Raw genomic sequence first — 23168 nt, 5'->3', positions numbered from 1 at the left:
CACACACACACACACACACACGCAACATATACAATACTTTATAATTTGAATTAATGTATATATAAAATAAAATATATAAAAATATATAAAATAAAATATATAAAATTCTGGATTTGAATTAGAAACATCAATATGAATACACAACATTTTATTTCTAAAAAGAAAGGGAAAACAAACAAAAAAAGCATATTTTCTAGCTTTGTCTACTGAAATCAGGCCTAGAAATAGTAACCAGCCTAAAAATACCATTTTCCATTATAACAAACAAAGGCTCCATTCAGAAAAGTATAACTCCAAAACACAGAAAAGGAAATGTTTGGATGAGGCATTAAAATTATTTCACAACCAAATAAAAAGGACCCACCCCAAAACCACCAGGATCAAGTCCAAAGAACACCAGTGGCAGGAAGAAGCTCCAGTAGGCTCAAAATGGATCATTTAATCATCAAAAAGAATTGATTAAAGATAACTAATTTTTGGGCTGGGACTGTGGCTCAGCGGTAGCCCACTTGCCTTGCATGTGTGAGGAACTGGGTTCGATTCTCAACACTACGTATAAATAAATACAATAAAGATCTATCAACAACTAAGGGAAAATATTTTTAAAAAAGATAACTAATTTTAAATCCACTGGTAACCTCTGAAGATGATATGAAGTCAACTCTGTATTTTGAAAACTGGGATGAGGGAAGGAATCAAGCAGTTAATAAGGAAGAAGTTTTGTTTAGTTAGCAAATAAATGAATAGAATTAGATGATCACTATTTTAAAAGTCCCTAATGAAATATTATGGATCTAAGAAATAATCAACAGCCTCCTGGTAGAAATACTTTTCACTATTCATGATGTATTCATGCAGAAGGCAGGTACTAAACTAGAATGTGATTAAATCTCTAGATTCAACTGCTAATTATCAAGAATTGCAAAAGACAAAGGAAAAAGTTAAATGGTCCAAAAACAATGAGTCAAATCTAGACTGTCAGACATCATATAGAAAACCTACAGTTTTTCCAACATACACCTTGAGAAAGGGGATGGGAGGGAGAACCCTGTGGATTAAAAAGAGATTCAAGAGACATATCAATCAACTGCAATTAAAGCAAATGGCTCTTATTTAGATTCTAATTTGAACTACAAAAAAAAAAAAAAAAGAAAAGAAAAGAAAGAAAAAAACAAACAGGGACACCTGGATCCAGTAGACACCTGCATTTTAAGAAACTGATTATTTTTATTTGTGTAATATATTCTGATTGTCTAAAATAAAAGAGCCCTTCTCTTTGGAACATCAATAATTAAGGTATTATATTTGTGATTCATTTCAAAATACTGGTAGGAAAAAGGTGTGAGAATAAACAAAACAAGTCTGACTAGGACGCAGTCCCAGTCCCAAGTAATGACAGGAGGGCTTCATTGTACTATTTTTCCTCTGCTTTTATATCTGTTAATATATTTTAAAAGGTAAAAACTTTTAAGAAGGTAAAGGTCACCAATTCCTAAGTGTCCTGTTATATTGGTGCTTCCTGAAAATAAAGCATATAGAATGGGGGCTAGGGTTGTGGCTCAGCGGTAGAGCACTAACCTAGCAATGCGAGGCACTGGGTTCGATCCTCAGCACTACATAATAATAAATTATTATAAAATAAAGATATTTTTAAAAATCATATATAATGTATTTAAGATCTGATATAAAGGCTGGGGTTGTGGCTCAGCAGTAGAGTGCTCACCTAGGTCCAGGGTTCAATCCTCAGCACCACATAAAAATAAACAAAGAAAATAAAAGTATTGTATCCATCTACAACTAAAATAAATAAATGTTTACAAAAAGACCTGATATAAAATAAACATCTGATTTTAAATGAAGTATAAAAAATAAACTCCATTATAGTAAATTTGCTTCTTTTGTAAGAACTCACCATCTTTTACTTAGAAATCACTTTTTCTGTTATAGCAAGAAGTCTATAAAATAATTCTACTACATAGATGTCTCAGTGCTGGCAATACATAGTGGGAGAGAATGCACGAGAAAGCAAAGACAGGGAGGTCACTGAATACAGCCAGTCAAGTACTGGGTCCCCAGTCACCTGAACAGGCAGTCATTGCCAAAGTGTCCTCCTGTAGCTTCTTTTTTGCCCTCTCAGTTATTACCCCAGTTCAAGGATGAGAAATGTCTTCTAAAACTTATATGCTCCAATAGTTTCTGTGTCTGGGTTTTAAAATTTCTCATTATACCCTTGAACTGGATTCTTTGAAAAAATGTGAATGGCATACCAAAAAAAATTTTTTAAATGCTCAAAATCAAAACCAAAAAATAAAGCAGGAGACACTTGAAACCTCTATACCCTCTGCCTGTATCTCCCCTTCCCTAAATATGATGGGCTGGCTCCCCAACATTACTTCAATTAAGCCATAACCATGGCATTCCGATTTCCTCCTGCTTTAGAAAGAGGCACATGACCAAATCCACAGCAATGAGAGGCAGGCCATTCTGAGGAAACTGTCCTTGCTCCTAAGGGAAAAGAAGAAAGACCCTTTCTTCCTCTTAACATTTGCTGTGTTTCATTTATGCTAAGAATGACTATTATTTTACATGCTAGAGAAAGGACAAATGCAGCCATGAAACTACAATCACACAATCCAGTGTACAATGAAGTCCAAAAGCAGAGCTAAAATGTGAAGGAAAAGAGTGCATCTCAGAATCAGTACACACAGTTACCAGCCTGAGGACCCAACAAACACCATGAGAACTGCAGAGAAGCCCAACAGAGCCCACATCTGCATTGCCCAGGACATGCTGATCCATGAGCCAGAATCCTGCCTGTCAGAGCAACCTACTTGATATTAGGGTTGAATGCGGAGGAGTCTCAGTCAACTATATAAGACTTGGGTGGCAGAGTTCACAACACAACAAGCTGCCAACTGAAAAGAACTACCCATCCTGACTTATCTGCAGAAAAAGGTGTTGAACAAACTCTTTTCAGGGGGATGGGGAGGAATGTGGCTCAGTAATAGGGTGTTGGCCTAGCATGCCCAAGGCTCATGGTCAATCCCCAGGGAAATCAAACCCTCGGCCTCCTACACACAAAATCTTTTTATGTAAATGTATGTGGTAATCAAATGTTCATCAATGGAAGAATGTATAAACAAATTGTGATATGCACATACAATGTATTATTCAGCCTTAAAAGGAAAGAAATTTGGTTACATGTTACAACATGGATGAGCCTCCAGAACATTGTGCTAAGTGAAATAAGTCAGTCAAAAAAAGACAAGCACTGCATGACTCTGCTTCTACCAGGCAGAGTGGTCAAACACACAGAGACAGGAAGTCGAGGAGCAGCTGCCAGGGGCATGGGTGAGAGAGGAACAGGGATTTACTGCAAAATGGGCCTAGAGTTTCAGTTTTGCAAGGTGAAGAGTTCTGAAGATGGATAGTAGTGTGGCTGCCAACAATAATGTACTTAATGTTGCTAAACTGCACACTTAAAAAATGGTTAAGAGGGCTGAGTCTATAGCTCAGTGGTAGAGCACTTGTCTCACACATGGGAGGCCGTAGGTTTGATTCTCAGCACCACATAAAAATAAAGATATTGTGTCCATTTACAACTAAAAAATAAAATTTTAACAAAAATGGTTAGGATGGTAAATCTCCTATTATGTACATTTTATCACAATTTTTTAAAAAAGTAGGTGAGGGGCTGGGGTTGTGGCTCAGTGGTAGAGCGCTTGCCTGGCATGCATGAGCCACTGGGTTCGATTCTCAGCACCACATACAAATAAATAAAATAAAGGTCCATTAACAACTTAAAAAATTAAAAAAAAAAAAAAAAGTAGGTGAGGATCTGAAAATTTCTGTATTTAAATAAAATCCCACATAGCAGTTTGACCACTGCTCAAAAAATAAAGTTCTAGCAAAAATGTAAGGACTAAAAACCCTCTAAAAGAAGCTACTAAAATGTATTTTACCTGATGGCTGGGTCCAACACGAATCTCCCCTTGTGTACTGTTCAGCCTCCTGTCATGAAAAGAATAGATTAGATTAGATATACACAATGGCATTTTGACATAAACATTCACATATCTTTCAAGGAAAGTAATTTACTTCAAATAAATGAGGAATAACTTGAGGAATTCACTTTCCCAATATTTCTAATGTTGCCCCTACATGCACCTCCCACCCCACATCTCTAACTCCTTTTCCTTCCCAAGACCTGATTGCTGCAGCTTCCCGACCTGAGTATCTTTCTGAACTGTCATTATCTCATATCTCATACACAGACATTCCTACGGGCAAACATTTCTTCTTTTCAACACACTCTGGGTGCCCTACCACAAACTTCAAGGAACACAAATGAGGTAACTGATAGTTCCTACAACATGCCCTGGATCATTCGGTTATTCACTTATTCAGTAATTATTTGTTTAATACCTGCTATAAGTCAGGATTAGTCCTGGATGTTGGGGATAAAGCAAATTATAAAAAGTATCAATATGTTTTAGGAACTTATATTCTAATTAGAGAAAATCAAAGCATAGATCAGGCAATAAGTGCCAACAAATTAAATAGATGGCAAAAGATAAAATATTTTTATACTCCTGTACAAAGAAAAGTCAGAAAAAGGATTATTCATAAGGTGAGATTTGAGCAAAGAAGAAAAAGAAATGAGGGACTGAGCCCAACAGGTGAAGGTGGTGAGAGCACAGCTCCCTTTAACATTGGCCACTCTCACTACCCTTGTGACCCTCTCCCCCATTGCTCCAATCCAAACCACCTGGGCTTTAAAAGGACTGCTACTTCAGTAAAGCATTTATTTATCTTCTGCCCATTTAGCCCCATGTCACCTCTTCACACAGCATGCAGATGTCTTCTTCTTTCCATTCTTTCACACAGTATTTGGTTTTTGTTTTTATTGTTTAGGGTGCTGAGGATTGAACCCAGGGGTGCTACCACTAAGCTACACCCCCCAGTCCTTATGTTATTTATTTTGAGACAGGGTTTTGGTAAACTGCTGAAGCTGGTCTCTAACTTGTGATCCTCCAGCCTTGGCCTCCCGAGTAGCAGGCTTACCAGTGTATGCCACTGTGCCCAGCTCTTCATAAAGTATTTGCTGGTATCTTTTTTGTCCCAGGCTTTACACAGGGCACTGACTGTGTGTATACTGGTAGATAAGGAAATCCTGCCCTCCCAGAGCTCTCTGGAACCTGCAACCTGCGATCACGACCTGTGGCCTATCTCAGGAAATCCCTTTCCATGCCAGTGACAAGGCTCTGTTTTTATAAGAGCCACTGATTTTTCAGCAGAATGAAAGAAAAGGCCTTTTAAAGAGTGAAAACTGCTTGTTCTTACTTGCTGCCATGAACTGGGCTGAAAAACACAATTCTACAAAGAACCCAAGAAAGAGCCCAGTCCCTTGTTTTCCCCCCATGGATATGATACTCATCCCCATTGTTTTAAGTTGTCAAAATGAATTTTGGAAAACCACTGTTTCCTTTAGGGTCCTTGGGTTCAGTATTCTCTTCTTTTAACTCAATAATTTTTTTCATGAAGAGCTTTGTTTTGGCAGCAGACATGACAAAGGAAGAGAAGAAAGTAACAAAGAGAGGAAGACATGTGGTCTAGTCCTGAATCACATAGTCCAGTCAGCTGGGGAAGTAGTACCCATCCCCCAAAGACCAGAACAGGCCCAAACCCTCTAATTACAAACATAAGACATTTCAGGAGCAACAGTACAAAAACACTAAAGATTGTTATGAAAATTAGACATTAAGTAGAAACAATCTCTAAAGTGGCAAAGTTCTCAAGAGCTCCTGGCCAAGTGGCAGGCCAAGAGGGAGGCCCCACAGTGGGAGAAGAGCCTGTACCAAGGGCTGACTTTGTTACACCAGTCACCTTCCTTTCTTTAGAAGATAGGCATGCTGGAAGAAAAAAAAAGAAAAAGAAAAAAGAAGCTGGAAGGTAGATTGTTTACTAGGTATGTGCAGGAATTAGAAAGTTTTATAGCAGAGGATATAACAATTTTATTTGCAAACATGATTAGAATCTGAAGAGTGGACACTGGCATGCCCTACTGTAATCAGGGACTACAGAATACAGAATAAATGTTGAAATATTTCTTAGGCCAAAGTTATAAAAAGGCAGAAAGCAACACATTCTATTAGAGAAAGCTGAATGGACAGAACCCTTGCAGTTCATGCCTGTTAGAAACTGCTATTCCTGGGGACAGGGGAAGGCTCCGCGGCAGGGTCCTGCTTTACTGCAGGAGGCCTGGAAGAGGAGGGAGGGATGCTTTAATTTGGGTATTCCTAACTCCACCCACTATGGGACTATTAACTTCTAGAGATAAGTGCTGAGATTAAATTCATACTTTGTGTCCTCACAGTGTGGTAAATTACCTGCCTGCTACTATTTATCCCCTTAGAACAAATTAAAAGTTCCTTGGCTTCATGAACATTTTTAGACCACTAAACGGTACAATTTAACAACAGAAAGTAATAATTAAACATAATAGCAACAGCCTCTGTAGGAAATATTCTTTTATTGTCTTCTTTTTGGTACCAGGGATTTAACCCAGTGGCAGTTAACCACTGAGCCACAGCCCCCAGGCCCCCACCTTCTTTTATATGTTTTGAGACAAGATCTCACTAAATTGTTGAGGCTAGCTTTGAATTTGATCCTCCTCCCTCCGCCTCTCTAGCCATCGGGATTACAGGCACATCACTATGCCTGGCTTGCAGGAAATATTCTTAATCATCATTATGATGAACTCACTACATTTTCTCACATACTAACAGCAATTCTTAAACATTTTGATCTGAGGACTATTTTACACTCATTAAATTACCAAGGACTTAAGTTTTTTGAGAAATTACAAATATTTATTTGTTAATAAAAAATCCAATTAAATAGTAACAAGGATAATATACATATTTATGAAAAGTAACTGTACTTAAAAAATTGCAAAAACATAAGCATTGTTTTATAATGTTACAAATCCTGTTACTGACTTCCCAGGAAAGCAGGATTCGCTTTTTTTCCTTCAATTTGAGCAAGTAAATTGTTTTATCTAAAGCATATAAAGAGGGCTGGGGATGTGGCTCAAGCGGTAGCGCGCTCACCTGGCATGCGTGCTGCCTGTGTTCAATCCTCAGCACCACATACAAACAAAGATGTTGTGTCTGCCGAAAACTAACAAATAAATATTAAAATTCTCTCTCTCTCTAAAAATAAATAAATAAATAAAATAAATTTAAAAAAAAATTAAGCATATAAAGAAAAGCCAACCCCATACAGCTATTGAACTGAAGAAGGGAAGAATCTACCTTGACAAATTTTTGACATTACACCGAAACTCAACAAGAGATTTTCTTAAAGGCCTATGTACAATGTGATTCTAAAAACTTAATAACAGAAGCCAGATGTGGTGGCGCATGTCTATAATCCCAGCTACTCAGGAAGGCAGGAGGATTACAACATTAGAGGCCAGCCTCAGCAATTTAGTAAGACCCTGTTTCAACATAAAAAATAAAAAAGGATGTGGCTACAGCTCAGTGGTAGAGCACCCCTGGGTTCAATCCCCAGTGCTGTAATCAATCAGTCAATAAAACCTTAATCATTTTTTGTTAAATCCAAGGTCTCTTTTGCCCTCTAAATGGATCTTCTAACTCAAACATGATTTTTCAATGTCATGAATTGTTATATAGAAAATATTGCTTCATTGAGTTTTATAGACCTTCCATATATTGACAGTTCATTATTTAATATTTTTTTAAAAATTACATTCATTAATATCACCATCCATGTCCTAAGAAAAGCCTTTAAAGCACAAAGAAAATGTCAGGCTCATGGTGATCACAGATTTTTAAAATTTCTAATTTTTACTTCAAAGTTCAAATCTTAGCACTGGGAAACATTATCAGTTGTTTTCTTTTTCTTTCTTTTTTTGGGGTAGCAGAGGTTGGGGATCCCCAACTCTGAACTCAAGGGCACTGGACCACTGAGGAACACCCCCAGCCCTAATTTGTATTTTATTTACAGACAGGGTCTCACTAAATTGTTTAGTGCCTCACTTTTGTTGAGGCTGGCTTTGAACTCTAGATCTTCCTGCCTCAGCCTCTGGAGCCACTGGGATTTCAGGTGTGCAGCACCGCGCCCAGCCAGTTGTCTTCCTTCAAATGACAAAGTAAATCTCCACCAAATCCACAAGTCTAAATGACCACAGTTTGTCAGTGGTTCTTTCAAACAGAAATGGGTTCCATGAAAACAATGTTCAGCTTCTGACTCAAATCACACAAGAGCTTCCTCAAAACAACTGTCAGCCTTTAGTCTGTAGCAGAACACATTTACACCCCCTCCCATTTCCCTGGAGGGTACTGAAGAGACAGGAAGTCAAGGATGGGAATTTTGATAAAAATTAATAATCATCAGGCATGGGTCACAAGTTTAAAGCAAGCCTCAGAAACTTAGCAAGACCCTATCTCAAAATGAAAAAATTAAAAGGGCTAAAAATAAATGAATGAATGAATAAGGAGGTCCAAAAACCATACTTTGGGAAGCACTAATTATGATTGAGGCTAAAATTCAAAAGGCCCACTAATCTACAAAGTGCCAGGTTTATTCCTCCAACATGAAGAAGACTGGCTATCATCTAGGCACTTACTACCTGCTGAATGTGCTCTATGGCATTCTCCCATTTCTAGGCATTATTTACATTTTGATATTACCAAAAGCATGAGTATTGTTATTCTAGAAATCCAGATCTCATTCTATTCTATATTCAAAGCAACAAAACCGCTGAAGCAATTCTGCATGGATGTACAAAGCTGCACGACCAGCACAGGGGGGCAGGGCTATGCCTGGCTGGCCATCAACATAAGGAGGAAAATCCAGACCAAAAGAATGTTCATTCTAGTCATGACAGAGAAATGGTACTACTGGACAAAGAGGTGAGTCAGACTCCAGGATGATGCAGGACACCCACGGCACACACACCTTTCCCCCTACCTCAAGGTCTTTATGTATAACCATCCCAAATCCAGGTGCATTATATTTATATGATACACACAAGCATTTAAAAAAAAAAAAAAAAAAAAAAAAGATTAAGTGTTATGATTTGGATGTGAGATGTCCCCCAAAAGCTCACAAAACGATTGGGTTGAGAGAGTCTTAACCCAATCAGTGAATTAATCCCCCAAAAGGGATTAACTGAGTGGTAGGTTGTGGCTAGAGGAGGTGGGAATTAGGGTGCAGCTTTGGTGCATATATTTGTATCTGGAGAGTGGAGTCTCTCTCAGCTTCCAGATCACGGTGATGTGAGCTGCTTTCCTCCGCTACCCTCTCCCCACCATGATGTTCAGCCTCACCTTGAGCCTCGAGGAATGGAGCAGGCCTTTATGGACTAAGACCTCTGAAAACCGTGAGATCTCAAATAAACTTTTCCTCCTCTGTAGTTGTTCTGGTCAGATCCTTTAGTCATAGTAGTGAAAAAGCTAATTAAAACAGGGAGCTATCACTCAGGAAATACTTTTGTATGCCAGACACACATTATTTCCTTACTCCAATGACAATCCTATAAGACAGTATCCCCACTTCATAGAAAATAACAATACTAACTGTCACACTAACAAATCAACAGACTTAAACACTGAACACTTATACTATGTACTAAGTGTCACAAGCTAATTTCCTTATATGGGACAGGTAATGAAGCTCAGCAATACACTGCTTGCCTACCAAGCACAAGGCCCTTAGTTCAATCCCCAGAACTAAAGTTTCTTTTTCTTTTTTTGGGGTGGGGTGGGGGCTGTAGTGGGGAATGAACTCAGGGGCATGTAAGCACTCAGCCACATCACCATCCTTCCTGAGGTTTCATTTTGAGACAGGGTCTTGCTAAGTTCTTAAGGCCTTGCCAAGTTGCGGGGGCTGGCCAAGAACTTGTATGCCTCCTGTCTCAGCCTTCCAAACTGTTGGAATTACAGGCCTGCACCATCAGGCTTGGTTCTCAGAACTAAATTTAAAAAAAAAAAAAAAAAAAACACATATGTAGATAGTTTCTATCTACTCACAGATGATCCTGTAATAGAGAGGCTACTGTAATCAGATGAAGAAACTGAAGCCTTATACAGCTGTCCAAGAGCACATGGCTAACAAGTTGAACTTCAGTTCAATTGAGTCTTATATCAGAGCTCCCAATAATACTCCCATGGCGACTGATTAAGTTATCAAACCAAACCACATGATTACAAATGAAAGTATGAGAATCCAAAGACTTCCCAATTTTTGATTCTATGTTATTACAAAATAATCAAAAAGTTTCTTTAAAAACATTGAAAATCATGTTGAAACAGAAACAGATCAAAGTTAAGGGCTCAGATTTGTGCAACATTCTTGAAATGACAAAAATCATAGAGCTAATAAAGAAGAGCCAGTGGTTAGATAGGAGGTGTGCTAGGAAGTGTGCAGTGCCAAGGTTATGGTGGCTGTTGCACAAAGCCACATGGGTGACAAGCTGGCACAGAAGTATACACTCACTGTGTACTAATGTCAATTTCCCACTATGCTATGGTATTCTACTTGAGTAATTTGCAAGTTCTTATGAATCCAAAAAATTTTAGGTTTTTATTTTAGGTTTTCAAAGTCACAGAAAGAAATAGATATGAAAAAGCTGGGTAACAAAAAGACTCTGTCCCCAATCTCCTGGAGACATCTGAGAGGTGAGGGGGGTGGGAAAGAGTGCCATGGCTCTGGGGTGATGACATTCAAGGAGCGACTCAAAGTCCGCACTCCCTCCTTCCCTGTTTCCTAAGGTCCTGGCCACAGGGATATCATTTTGAAGACATCCTTATACTGTGGCTCAGACTACACACAGTGAATTCAGAACTATCGCCAACCTTGCCAGCAATAGGAGGCTTTCCTCTGTGTAGCTAATATAAATAATATATGTTTTTCAAAACAGCTGAGATTCAGCCTCCATTAGTCTACAAATCTTCACTTTGGAATATGTTAAAAAAAAAAAAAAATAGTCCCAGAAGCCAATTACAACAATAATGGTAAGTCATTGTGTTTATTTCTTGAGTATAAAAAAATAGAAATTCATTGTATATGAAATCTGATACAAAAGAAACTGATGTAACAAAGCAGTATCCATAGCAACTACAACTTAATATTTCAGTCCTCTTCAGCTGCAGTGGATTAAATAAAATGACAAGATGTTCCCTTTGAAAAGTAACCTGTTACCATGGAAACGTTTTAGTCTAAGAAGTAAACAGGGAATGGACAGAAAGGAACGGAAAGCCTGCAACTGAATATCAAAAAGGGAGCAGCTCTCTGCAAAGGGATGAGAAGGCTAACAGCCAGACACAGGGGCCTGCCCTAACCCAGGCTTGCCCAAGGAACCTGACGCCATCACTTCATCACCAAAGAGAGGAAAGGTACACAGAGGCAACAGTCTGAGTGCTCACTTAAGCTAAAATGTCTTGAATCCCCTGGGAAGAGAAGGGACAAATGGTTCCAAAGACATGACAGAAGCAAAGCACTGGCATGAATGATCAAGAGCAAGAGCTAAAAGAACTGAGGCCTTTTCACAGGCAGTCAGCATGACATCCCACTGTAACCCAGAACTGACCCCACCCCCAAACCTAGGGACAGGACAGCAGTGTGCCCTGTGGCCCATTCCCAAAGGACTGGGACTGACAAGTCACAGGTCAGAGACTCCTGTTCTGTAAATGGTGTCACACAGTGAATGAGGCCACTGGGTAAATTTTCCCTGTTCCTATCCTTCAGGTCTTCAGTATTAGACAGTAAATAATTCTTATCTTTTCCATAGGATGTTACATTGAGCAGGAAGACTGACATGACATCCAAAGAAAGAAGACTAGAAACTCAACTTAATAGCCCATTTAGAAAGTGACCACAGAAACAGTCTGTGGGTCCAAAGCGAAATACACTAGATTTTAAAACAAAAAAGCAATTTATTAGAATCACTTATTTTTAGGAGAAAAAAAAATTATTTCAGGGGTGAAAATGAGGATGATAGGAAATTTCTTTTAAAGTCTGATGTAAATCTTTAAAACCCACCCAAATTTTGTATTCTACAACACATTACCATTCATTAAAAGATAAAGAAAAAGTCCATGACACTGGCACCTCACTGCTGAAAACTGTTTATATATGATTAAACTGTCAGTACCAAGATTCTGTTGGCTCCATGAGTATGTTGTGGTACTGGGGATTGAGCCCAGAGGTGCTCTACCACTGAGCTGCATCCCCAGAACTTTTCATTTTTATCTTGAGACAGGGTCTCTTCAAATTCTCCAGACTGGCCTTGAACTTGCAGTCTTCCTACCTCAGCCTCCTGAATAGTTTAAGTATGATCCTGAGGACATGATTCAATTTCTCTGAGCCTTGAGTTCCCTCATCTATAAAATGAATTTCATAATGACTATGTGAGGTTGCTATAAAAATAAAAGGCAACCTACAGAAAGAACTAGGCACAGTGCTTGCTGTGTAGAGGTCATGGCTATGAGTAGCTTTGGGCATTGGTAATAAGCGAAAATGGGAGTTAAACTCTCCATTCTGTTCTCACAGCACCGCCTCTCTCTCCTCCCACAAATACCACAGTCATGGATTCTCTATTATTTCTTTCAATGGCTATGTTGCCCTCCAGACAAAAAGCATCATGAAGGTACAAAGCAAGCTTGGCTTTGGCTCACTACTATATTTAAGAGCCCACGCTTCTCTCTAAAGATATTTTGAATAAACAAAAGACTCCAAAAATCTAAATTTACTACTGCTCAGTCATAGATAGCAACTAAGGTATTTGTTGTAAAAATTAAGACAAATTGTTGTGACACAAAGCTAGCCCTCCAAGTTAAATTAAACTGAAAATAGCACTGATAGACTAACTGGCAGACAGGGGGCTGGAGTAGCGGCTCAGTGGCAGAGCATATGCCCAGTATGTGTGAGGCACTGGGTTCAATTTTCAGCACCGCATATAAATACATAAAATAAAGGTCCATTGAAAACTAAAAAAAAAAAATAAAAATAAAAATAAAAAACAAAAAAACTAACCGGCAGGAACAACAGCCTTCATTCAAAAGCAAAAACAACAACAACCAAAAAAAAAAAAAAAAGATAATTAGCCAACAACTGAAAAGTATAAATGTTTCTAACTCATACACAACTACAAAGGTCAACACAGGTCAACTTACCCAAACCTGGAAATCACAAAATTCTGAAGTTTCTCTCATAGGGCTGGGGTTGTATGTAGCTCAATGATAGAGCCCTTGCCTTGCACTTGTGAGGCACTGGGTTCAATCCTCAGCACCACATAAAAATAAATGAATGAATGAATGAATTAATTAATTATTTTTCTCTTTATATATAAGTTTCCTGAGAGGCTAGCTAATTGAATCTAATATCTTTATAGAAGAAACCAAGGTCTGAGGAAATGAGAGTGCTTTTCTGAGAGGTCACAATGAGGTCAAACGAGGACTCCAGAACACAGAAGCAGCTCTCCCACAGGCTCCTCCTAAATATAATTCAGAGGCTACTACTAAGAAACTAGGCATTGGCTGAGAAATAATGAGAATTTCCATGTTGATAATAAGCTGATAATAGCCTCCATACACAATAATGTGTTGAATAATTTCAGGGAAAAATGGTTTTAAAAATTTTAACAGGTGAGAAAGATCTTACAAAGTGCTCTAAGAGTCTTACTCCATTGTCTGCTTTTCTTATCTATCTTATTTCTCCACCACTGCAATTCTGTAGAAATATTCCAAGTACTTGGCAATGACATATAACTCAAGTTATCTCAGGCTCCTCAGGGTTTTCTTTTAATTACCTGCTGCAAAGATGAAAATGATTAAGGACTGCAGAGCTGCATGCATACAAGTATCAAGTTTTAGTATATGAACTTAAAAAAAAAGGAAGGAAGGGAGAAACCTCATCACAACTGAAAACAATTTATAAAGTAGCAGTCTTTGAAGATTAAGCTGATCTTCTGACCAAAGATGTTGCTGGCTTTCTGTGCATTGAAATCAAACTACATTATAAACCTGAATAGAGTGTCCCAGAAAAAAAGACTTTGGACCAAATAAGCATGTCTACAACACAAGTCTAAAGGTCTTTTTGTTCCCACTGGGAAGACTCTGAAATGCTATAAAAAGTATAACACACACACACATCTCTCTCTCTCTCTCTCTCTCTCTCTCTCTCTCTCTCTCTCTCTCCCCCTCACACACACACACACACACACACACACACACACTTATACTGGAGAAAGCGTAAGAAAAAAAATCATATCACACTGATACACTAAATGTAACAAAACTATGAAAGTACAGTTTCTTTTAAGAACAAAATTTCAATAAGTATAAAGACAAATAATCAAGAATAAAAAGAAAGTAGACCAGTAAATTGTGGTTAAAAAATACTGGTAACTAACTACTTAATTCCTAAAAACAATTTCTAATACTGTCTCAGTTGACCATGAACAATAAAAATACTATGGAGGTGATCACATATACAAGAGAGACTTGGCTTTTGAATGAATAACAATAACATACTAAGCAACTACGTGCCAAACACTTATCATTTTCATTTCATCTTTACAACTGAGAAATATTTATTTCCATATGATCCATGAGAAAACACAGGTTGACAGGCATCAGAAAGTTTGTCCAGTGTCCTGTGGGAAGTAGAAAGAACAGTACCTACCTGGTTCCCAATCCAGCCTTTTCTCATTTACTCATGAACTTATTTACATGTCAAAGACCTATTTGCCAGGCACTCTACTGGGAACCAAGACTGCAAGAACAAACACAATCCTCAGAAACTTCAAATCCAATGGGAAAGAGAATCAAACCACCACAAATAAATGTAAATAGTTCAAAGACCTCTGATAGATATGATCTCTAATTATCCTAGCTGAATTAAAATGAACTGTTATACTTTGGACTCCAGGTATCACAGAGCATACAAAATGAGAAGAAGAGTTTTCAGATTTATCTTAAACATATCTCCATGCGCCTGTATTGCCCACATCAGAAACTGCTCAATTCAGATGATTAGCAATTGACTGTACTCATCCAAGAGAAGACTCATGAATATACACATCATTTCAGATATTCCTTTAGTATTTAGATAGTATTTCTCGCTTACAAACTGTCAGGACATTTGTTTCATAGTGTTCGGAAAATATCTTTTGATAGAAAGATAGCTTGGTTTACTAATGACCAAAAATTAAAATGAAAAGGAAAAATGAATTCAGAAGAAAAAGGATCAGGAACAAAAAACAACTGGAGAACCACAGATGTAGTAACTAAGTGAGGTCTTGGGTGCCTCAGAGTCCTCTAACTCATCAGTTAGCCCACGAGATGAGAGTGGAGGAATTATGAGAGTTATGAGATTAGGAATGAAGTGGCATGGAAACACAGCGAAGAGTGCCCCAGCATTCCAGCAGGGACCACACCATGTATGCTGATGGAGGAACATTTTAAGCAGAAAACTCTACTGTGGTTCTGATTCAAGATTCTACCAAAATGACATGAAAAGCTAACAAGATAATAATTTAGTGCACTTCTACATTCCTTCTGAAACAACCTTCTGTACTCTCCCACATTTCCTGACACTCTGAAGTATCTAAGGAAGGGAACAATAAGCCAAAATGGAATGACTAGCATCTTTTCAATGTTCAGCTTACACAGACCCCTGACCAAGGCAGTAACTTCCATGTGCTGGTTCCTTCACCTCTGCCACATCCACACAAGCAATGAACCCCTGAAGCAAGAGATGAGTGGTGGGCAAAAAAAAAAAAATGCCAGAAATACGAGAAATACTGTGGTGACTTACTTCACTTATAAGGTGAAACAGAAAAAAAAATTGACTCTTAGCCACAGAAGGTATCCATAGATCAGAGCCAGTGACTGTGTGTCTTTACCAGCAAAAAGGGCAGCTGCACACAAGATCCATGAACACAGGTATGTGCCAGGCCCAGTCAGCCATCCATCAAGCAGGAGGAACCTGAGCCAGAGCTGGTCAGCTATGAGTATAGCTTCTTGCTCACATTTTATTAGCTAAAGTGTAAAGAAAGTTTAAGTTAAAGATTCAGCAATAGAAAATCAGCATTCTCAACTCCAATGCTGAATCTTCTCTTCAAGTGTGAAACAGTAGGCTTTCATGGACCCCACATGTACATGACCAGAAAGTGCTAGTGTCTGGTTTCTCTAGGCTAGAGAAAGGATAAATTTTTTAGAGAGAGAATGCAAAGGAAGAGCAAATGGTGCAAAAAATATCTTTTTTACCTTTTAGCAGTACTCAGGATTGAACCCAGGGAACTTTTGTTCTGAGCTACATCCCCAGCCCATTTTTATTTTGAAACAGTGTCTTCTTGCTAAGTTGTGGAGGCTGGACTTGAACTTGCAATCCGCCTGCCTCAGCTTCCTGAGTAGCTGGGGAAAGATGCTTCTAAATAGAGTAAAGTTCCAGAACCAACGTTTCACAGTATAGGAAAAAGTGGGAAGCTGCCTCAAACCTCCAAATGCAATGTTCAAATAAAAAAGATCGTAATGGGAGGAGAACCCTCACATGATTGGAAAAATAGATCTGAAGACAGCAATAAATGTCAACCTAAATTATTCCTCTTTAATTCATCTCCTTAGTTTACAATCCCCAAATTTAATCTATAAGAATACAGATTATATACCTCAGGAATATTTTAAGTGTCTAGAATTCACCAAGTTAAGCCTTAGTTTAAAACCTTCTGCTAGACTCAGGGGCTTTCTCTGACTAAAGCTGATCATGCAAAGGTCATATTATACAACTAAGAGCTTACAAATCATTTCTCCTTTGTATCAATATATAGTAAATTTCTTCCCTTACCTATGAGGGTTTTTCACATTTTTCTTTATTGTATATTTTCACCCATCCCCACAAATACACAAAACTTAATGTCACTTCAATTTCTTTTCCAAAACCTATCAGCAGAAAAAAAGGAGAGGAAGCAATAAGAAGCAACTAACATAATTCAAAATCGCTGAAAATCTGCTTGAGTAAAAATTCAATTAGTCCTAAATCTGCCTATTCTGACTGGCTCCCTAAGTTTACCATGGAGAGAACCATCTGCCTGAGCCTTCTCTGTGAGCAGGAGGCACAAAAAGTATAGCTTTCCCTGGGTAGGAAAGACTAGTGTTGGCCGTCAAGCCATGGGCACCCAATGCGGCCTTGTTAACACCTCTGCCTTCTCCAGCACCCACTACTCCTTTCACTTCTATAGAATTCACCAGTCACACAGCAAAATACATATGCACACAACAAACATTATCCTATTTAAAATGAACATACAAAAATAAGCACACAGAATATATGGAACCTCAACTTCTAACACAAATGTCAATGCATACAGTTTTCTGATAATTGTGAAGAAATCTTCCTAAACTCCAAAAGGAAGAAGGATTTGCTTCCTTCTGAACAACACAGTACAAACTGATGTGACAATCTTTCACTTTTTAAAAAGCCATTTTAAGGTGAAACTGTTGCCACCATAATCCACAACTATCTCCTGCCTATGTCAGATTTCAGAAAAAGATGACAAGAACTGTAATTTGCTCTGGCAAACAGGCTCTCAATCAAAACAGGTTCCACCCACCTTCAAAGCAACCAATAGCTACCCACCTACCACCATTCCTAAAACATCCAAACAGAACTGCTCTCTGGCCCAGGCAATCCTGGCCAGCCACAGGCGCAGCAAGGCGGGGGGGCCTGCAGGCTTAACTGCAGGGCTTGAAGAGAGACAGCTCGGCAACAAGCACCCAGCACGCCTCGGGTTAAAACCATGCCAAGGGAGGAAGAGGTGAGGAGAAAGGGGGGGAGGACAGGGACACAGGGACCTGAGAAGCTTCACATTCCTCATCTGCTTAACGCAGCCCTGGGTAGAGCCCTTTCCCGCTGTTCCATGTCGCAGCACCACCTTCACGGCCAGCTGGGCTGAACCAAAGGCTCCGGGAACAGAACTCTGAAGGATGAATGACTCAGAGACATCTCCAGAAGTGAGAAGGAGCAGCCAACCATCACCCGGCCAGGGAGGTCAGAGGAAGGGAGCCTACCTGCAGGGGCCGAAGGGATCCTCCATGACTAACAGAGCCCCGGGTAAGTCTAGCTGATCCCTGCACCTCTCTTACCGCTAAAACTCTGCCCTTTTCTACTCTAACTGCTCAAAATGGAGGCACATGCAGTCTGAGAGACCTCACAGAGCTTTCACTGAGCTTGTGCTATGACCTAAGCCTCCACGCAGAACGCAGAAACTTCCCCTCACACTGACAGGACTGAGCATGTGCTGTGACCCTCCCTCATCCACACACTGTCTCTGCACGACGCAATCAATCTCAACCCTGCTGTTTCCGTAAATAAAGCCCAGCCAACAGATGCCGCAGCTTCTCCCTGCACACCAAGCTAGTGTGCAGGGAAGTGGGGCCTCAGGAAGGGGATCTGAGACAGCCAACGCCACAAGCTCGGCAAGCCCTGCCAGGCGGAGGAGGCTGCAGTTCATGCCTGCGCCTCCAGACAACAGCAAGTTCTGTTTTGTCTATTTTTTTTTTAAAGGAAATGGTGGTCTTAAATAGCAAGATTTCCAAGAAAGAATAGAAACAAAGGACATAAACAACTTTGGGTAAGATTAATTAGCAGAAATATTCCAACACATTTAAAATCATAGTAGTAGCTACTTAAGAAAAGTAACTCCATACATCTCTCTTTGAAAATCTCCAACATTTGGAAAACAAATACACCACGGTAAACCTATGGAGTGCATGGTACTGTCACATAGAAACAGACACAGTGTCTGGAGGGCATGACAAGAAGGGTAACTCCCAGTGACTATGGAGGCCAAGACAGGAGGATTACAAATTTGAAGTCAGCCTCAACAACTTACTGAAGCCAAAAACAAACAAACAAACAAACAACCCAAAACTGTACTGTAGGCAAAAATTTAGATTTTCCTTAAAGAAGCTAAAAACTCTCTCAATGCTAAATTAAAAGGTTCCCTAAAGTAACACGAGCCCAATCCAATATGGTTTGAAGACTGGCTTTCTCACAGTAAGAAGAGCAAGGAAAATTCAAGTTAAGAGTTCAAAGAACACCATGCCACAAACACCTGAGCACCCCCGAACCATATTTGAGGACTGGGCTGGGGATGTAGCTCAGTGGTAGAGCACCTGCCTAGCACACATGAGGTCTGTGTTCAATTCCCTACACCACAAAATAAATAAATAAATTCATTAAGGTCTCTTCAGAAAGATTTCCAAATCCATAAGGTCATCCCCTCTTAATGTAGTGAGCATTAGGAAAGCACTCTCACTGTGTACACCAACAGTGGAGACATTTTTCTATTAAAACTCAGTTTAGGGCTGGGGATGTGGCTCAAGCGGTAATGCGCTTGCCTGGCATGCAAGGGGCGCTGGGTTCGATCCTCTGCACCACATACAAATAAAATAAAAGATGTTATGTCCACCGAAAACTGAAAAATAAATATTAAAAAAAAAACTCAGTTTAATTAAAAACACAGTGTATGCCCTCTCTCCCAATCTCCACCTCCCATAAACAGCAAACTGAGCTGTACACCTTATAAAGAAACTCTATAGATAGACTTAGTTTCCACTTGCAACTTCAGAAATAATTTTATGTATTACTTAGTTAAAATTAAAAAAGAAAAAAAAAAAAAAAGGAAGACTATCAATCTCCCCAGAAACCATAAAGAACAAGATAGGATGGCAAGGCAGTGTGAATTCTGTTTCCCAGAAATGTGAAGAAAAGTCAGCACCACAGACTCAAGTCCATGCCCACAGTCTCCTATCCATGCTCTGAACTAAGACCATGAGTCAATAAATCTTACCCTGCTCAAAACATGACTTGTAAAATACAAGTCATGCCAAATACACTTAAATAAGTTTTCCTTTTGACCCAATGCATGAAATAGGTTCTCCTCGTTGGTTTGTGAAACATGTCTACAGAACGGGTTTAATAAGGAATAATCTAAAGAAAATTACTTTCTGAAAACAAAAGTAAAGGAATTAGAATCTGGCAGCCAAGTAATATGAATATGACCAGAAAAGAATTCCTCTCAGAAGGATCCATTAAAATAAAACAAAACAAAACAATCCTATCAAACCTTTTCACACAGAAAATGTTCATTGGGAGAAATCACTAGAAACTAATAATTTAATATATTCATCACTACTCCGAGAAACCATGGGAACGATTATGTGAAGCATAGTAGAAAGTTACTTTACAGCAAGTCAAGCAAATTACATTTTCAAAATTGTATATTCCATCTCAATAGATACCTAGGAAACACCACAGGCACTTCATCAGAATCTCTGTTAAACTGGGTCCCAGGAGTAACAGCCACTTAACATCAACATCCTCTTCACTGTCTTTCCTTACACTGGCATCTCACAGGTATTCTTTACAGGCCACCAAGACAGAGGCCCCTTTTTCCTGTCATCAGTGGCTCTCCAGACCTCCTCTCCTTCACACCCTGTCTCCCACAATTCCAACCACTCTCTACCTCCCCTAACCCTCTGGCAGTCCCGCGTCTCCCAACGGGGAGCTCTTCTCAGGCAAAAACAATGTATATCTCATCTGTTTAGAGCCACCCAATAATTTCATTTTGTATCTCAACAAATACACTTGAGACACAAAATCAAAACCACCATTTTTTGGCAAAAACTTCATAACTCATAACTAATCATGAGGAAAATATCAAACAAACTCAAATTAAAGATCATTTGGTAAAACTGGCTCCTACTCTTCAGAAAAGCCAATGTCATGAAAAATATAGAAAGGTAAGGAAACATCAGGAGAATAAAGACAGGCAAAGGCCAGTAAAGAGACACAGCAATGAAAAGGTGATGCAGGAAGGATCACAGGGGGAAAATTATTAAGAAGACCATTACTGGAAAAACTTGCAAAGTCTGAATATGGATCATGTGGTACTCCAGCAATGTTAACTTTCCTGATTCTAAGAACATTCTTCTTCTTGGAAATATATACTGAAGCATTTGGAGAAGAGAAAGCTGCTTGTCTGAAGCTCACTCACAGATCATTCAGGAAAGAATAATAGTGTGTCAGCAGGGCACAGTGGTGCATGCTGTAGTTCCAGCTACTTTTGAGAGGCTGAGACGGGAGGATCACTCATACCAGAGGACAGTGCCAGCCTGGACAATGCAGCAAGACCCCATCTCCAAACAACAACCAATGGAAAATACTATAGAAAGTGATGAAGCAAAGATGGCAAACACAAAGATGAATATGGCAAGAAAAGATACAAGTGGTGAGTGGATAAAAGATATATTCTATTCATAACTCTTCTTTATGTATATAAGATTCCAAATTTAAAATTTAAATATATCTAAAGCAAACTAAAAAATACCTTTACAGGCCCTACACATCCGTATCTCATGGCCTCTGCTGCACAGAAACACTGGGCAATGAGTGACTTGCCTAGCTACTTTTTGCCCAGAGCACTCTGGTTCCCAAGTTGAAGCCACCTAACACCCAGCTACCATGCAGTCCAAACTCAGAATACGGCCACAGCTCTCCTCTTCAGAGAATCTCAAGGAGCCCTAAAATTAGTGATCAGGAATCAAATACACCACTGTGTCCCTTTTATTCTTAAGTTCCAATTCTAGAAATGGGGCTATGCTTCCTCTAACCAAGCCTTACTTTACACAGAATGTATCTCAAACCCAGGGCCTCAGGAATGCCAAGCAAGTGCTCTATCATTGAGCTGCATCCCTAGGCCCCTACTGAAACTCTGGAACATTAGATGTCTGTTTCTGACTACACTCTGGACCTCATTCCTGTACTGTTGTTCCTAATCATCATCCGCCTGCCCACAGGGACATGCATATATGCATCCAGGCTGCCCACAAGTGTTTCTGTCTATGGCCTATTTCTGGAGTCTTCCCAGAAGTCATGTGAACCAAAGATGCATCTATACCACTTCTGAATCCCACACATGCCTCCTTCTTCCCATTGACCCCACTGAACAACAGGTGAAGGATGCATGCTTCTGAACAGAAGGGATGGGAACACCTAAGTAAGATGAATACATTGCACAGATGGATTCTTTCTACATCTAAAAACATTTACACTATAAAAACTGATGGAAACATCACTTGTCCACCATAAAGGGACCTTTTCCCAGGAATAAGACACACACCCAGGCAGGGTCAGGAGTATAGGAAAAAAGGTAGAGTACTAGACCTGAGGAGATGAGAAGGTAGGAAAAAGGACAGATGAGTTCAACAAAATCAAAGTGCTAGCAAAGGTAAGATCATTTGCTATAAAAACTCCAAATCTATTTTTCAATAATTTTTCTTTCAATTTTGGTACAGATTTTTCATTAAAAACTCTAAATATAAAAATTATATTATTTCACATTATCTTGTTTATATACTCAGTAAATATTGTTAGGTAGGTTTCACTATGGTCAATGAAAAAACTTAGCAAATGTTGCATATTCTGCAAGGGATTCTAGAATCAATATTCCAGACAGACTTGAGAACCCACGGTACTCAGACTTCCTTGTGAGCATTATCAACCAGAGGGTCAATGGTCTACCAAAGGTTTTTCAGAATTCAAAATTTTTTAGACTTTTACTTTTATGTGAATATATGACACAGTATGTAACACCCCAGGAACGTCTAAGCTATAACCAATATACTATCATATTTATATTTTTACCACAAAATTGGTGCACATTCACACAAAGTATACTAAATTAAAAACAGAAATAGCTTCAAATGATTTCAGGCCAGGTTTGGTCACCAAACGAGTTGGGTGCTATATTTAGTATACAAAGTTTTAGATTTTCAGAGCTTTCAGATTTCAGAATGAAGAAATCATGGATAAGTATTATCATAGATCCTCTATTATATTAATGATTAGCATTCTAAAGTAAAAACAAAATATAAATTTATACTTAATAATACTAAAGTAATTTTATGCCACTTATCAAGAAATCCACTATCCCCAAATTTTTAAGGCATAAACCACAATCACAGAGCAAAGAACAGTTGGTTTGATTCACACTATAGTACATTAGTTCAACTAAGTAGTAATACAATCAGGATCAAAAGTTCAGAGGAAAAAAAAAAAGTTCAGAAAGACCAGGT

General features: G+C 38.9%; 1 protein-coding gene across 5 annotated transcripts in view; it reads right to left on the bottom strand.

The window, feature by feature from the left end:
• Rere (arginine-glutamic acid dipeptide repeats) overlaps window positions 1-23168 on the bottom strand; it is a 395515-nt gene that overhangs the window by 133470 nt on the left and 238877 nt on the right. For 4 of the 5 annotated variants that reach the window (XM_076861360.2, XM_076861359.2, XM_076861361.2 and 1 more), the window contains one exon: window positions 3963-4011. In XM_076861360.2, the coding sequence (XP_076717475.1) occupies window positions 3963-4011 (49 nt within the window). Of the gene's footprint in view, window positions 1-3962; window positions 4012-18098; window positions 18322-23168 lie in introns of those variants that run through there. The other variant, XM_076861363.2, reaches the window with a different exon arrangement.

This window comes from Callospermophilus lateralis, chromosome 7, assembly GCF_048772815.1.
Source record: "Callospermophilus lateralis isolate mCalLat2 chromosome 7, mCalLat2.hap1, whole genome shotgun sequence".
Classification (NCBI taxonomy): Eukaryota; Metazoa; Chordata; class Mammalia; order Rodentia; family Sciuridae; genus Callospermophilus; species Callospermophilus lateralis.
Note: the sequence above shows the minus strand (reverse complement) of the source record. Positions and strands in the feature narration are given on the sequence as shown.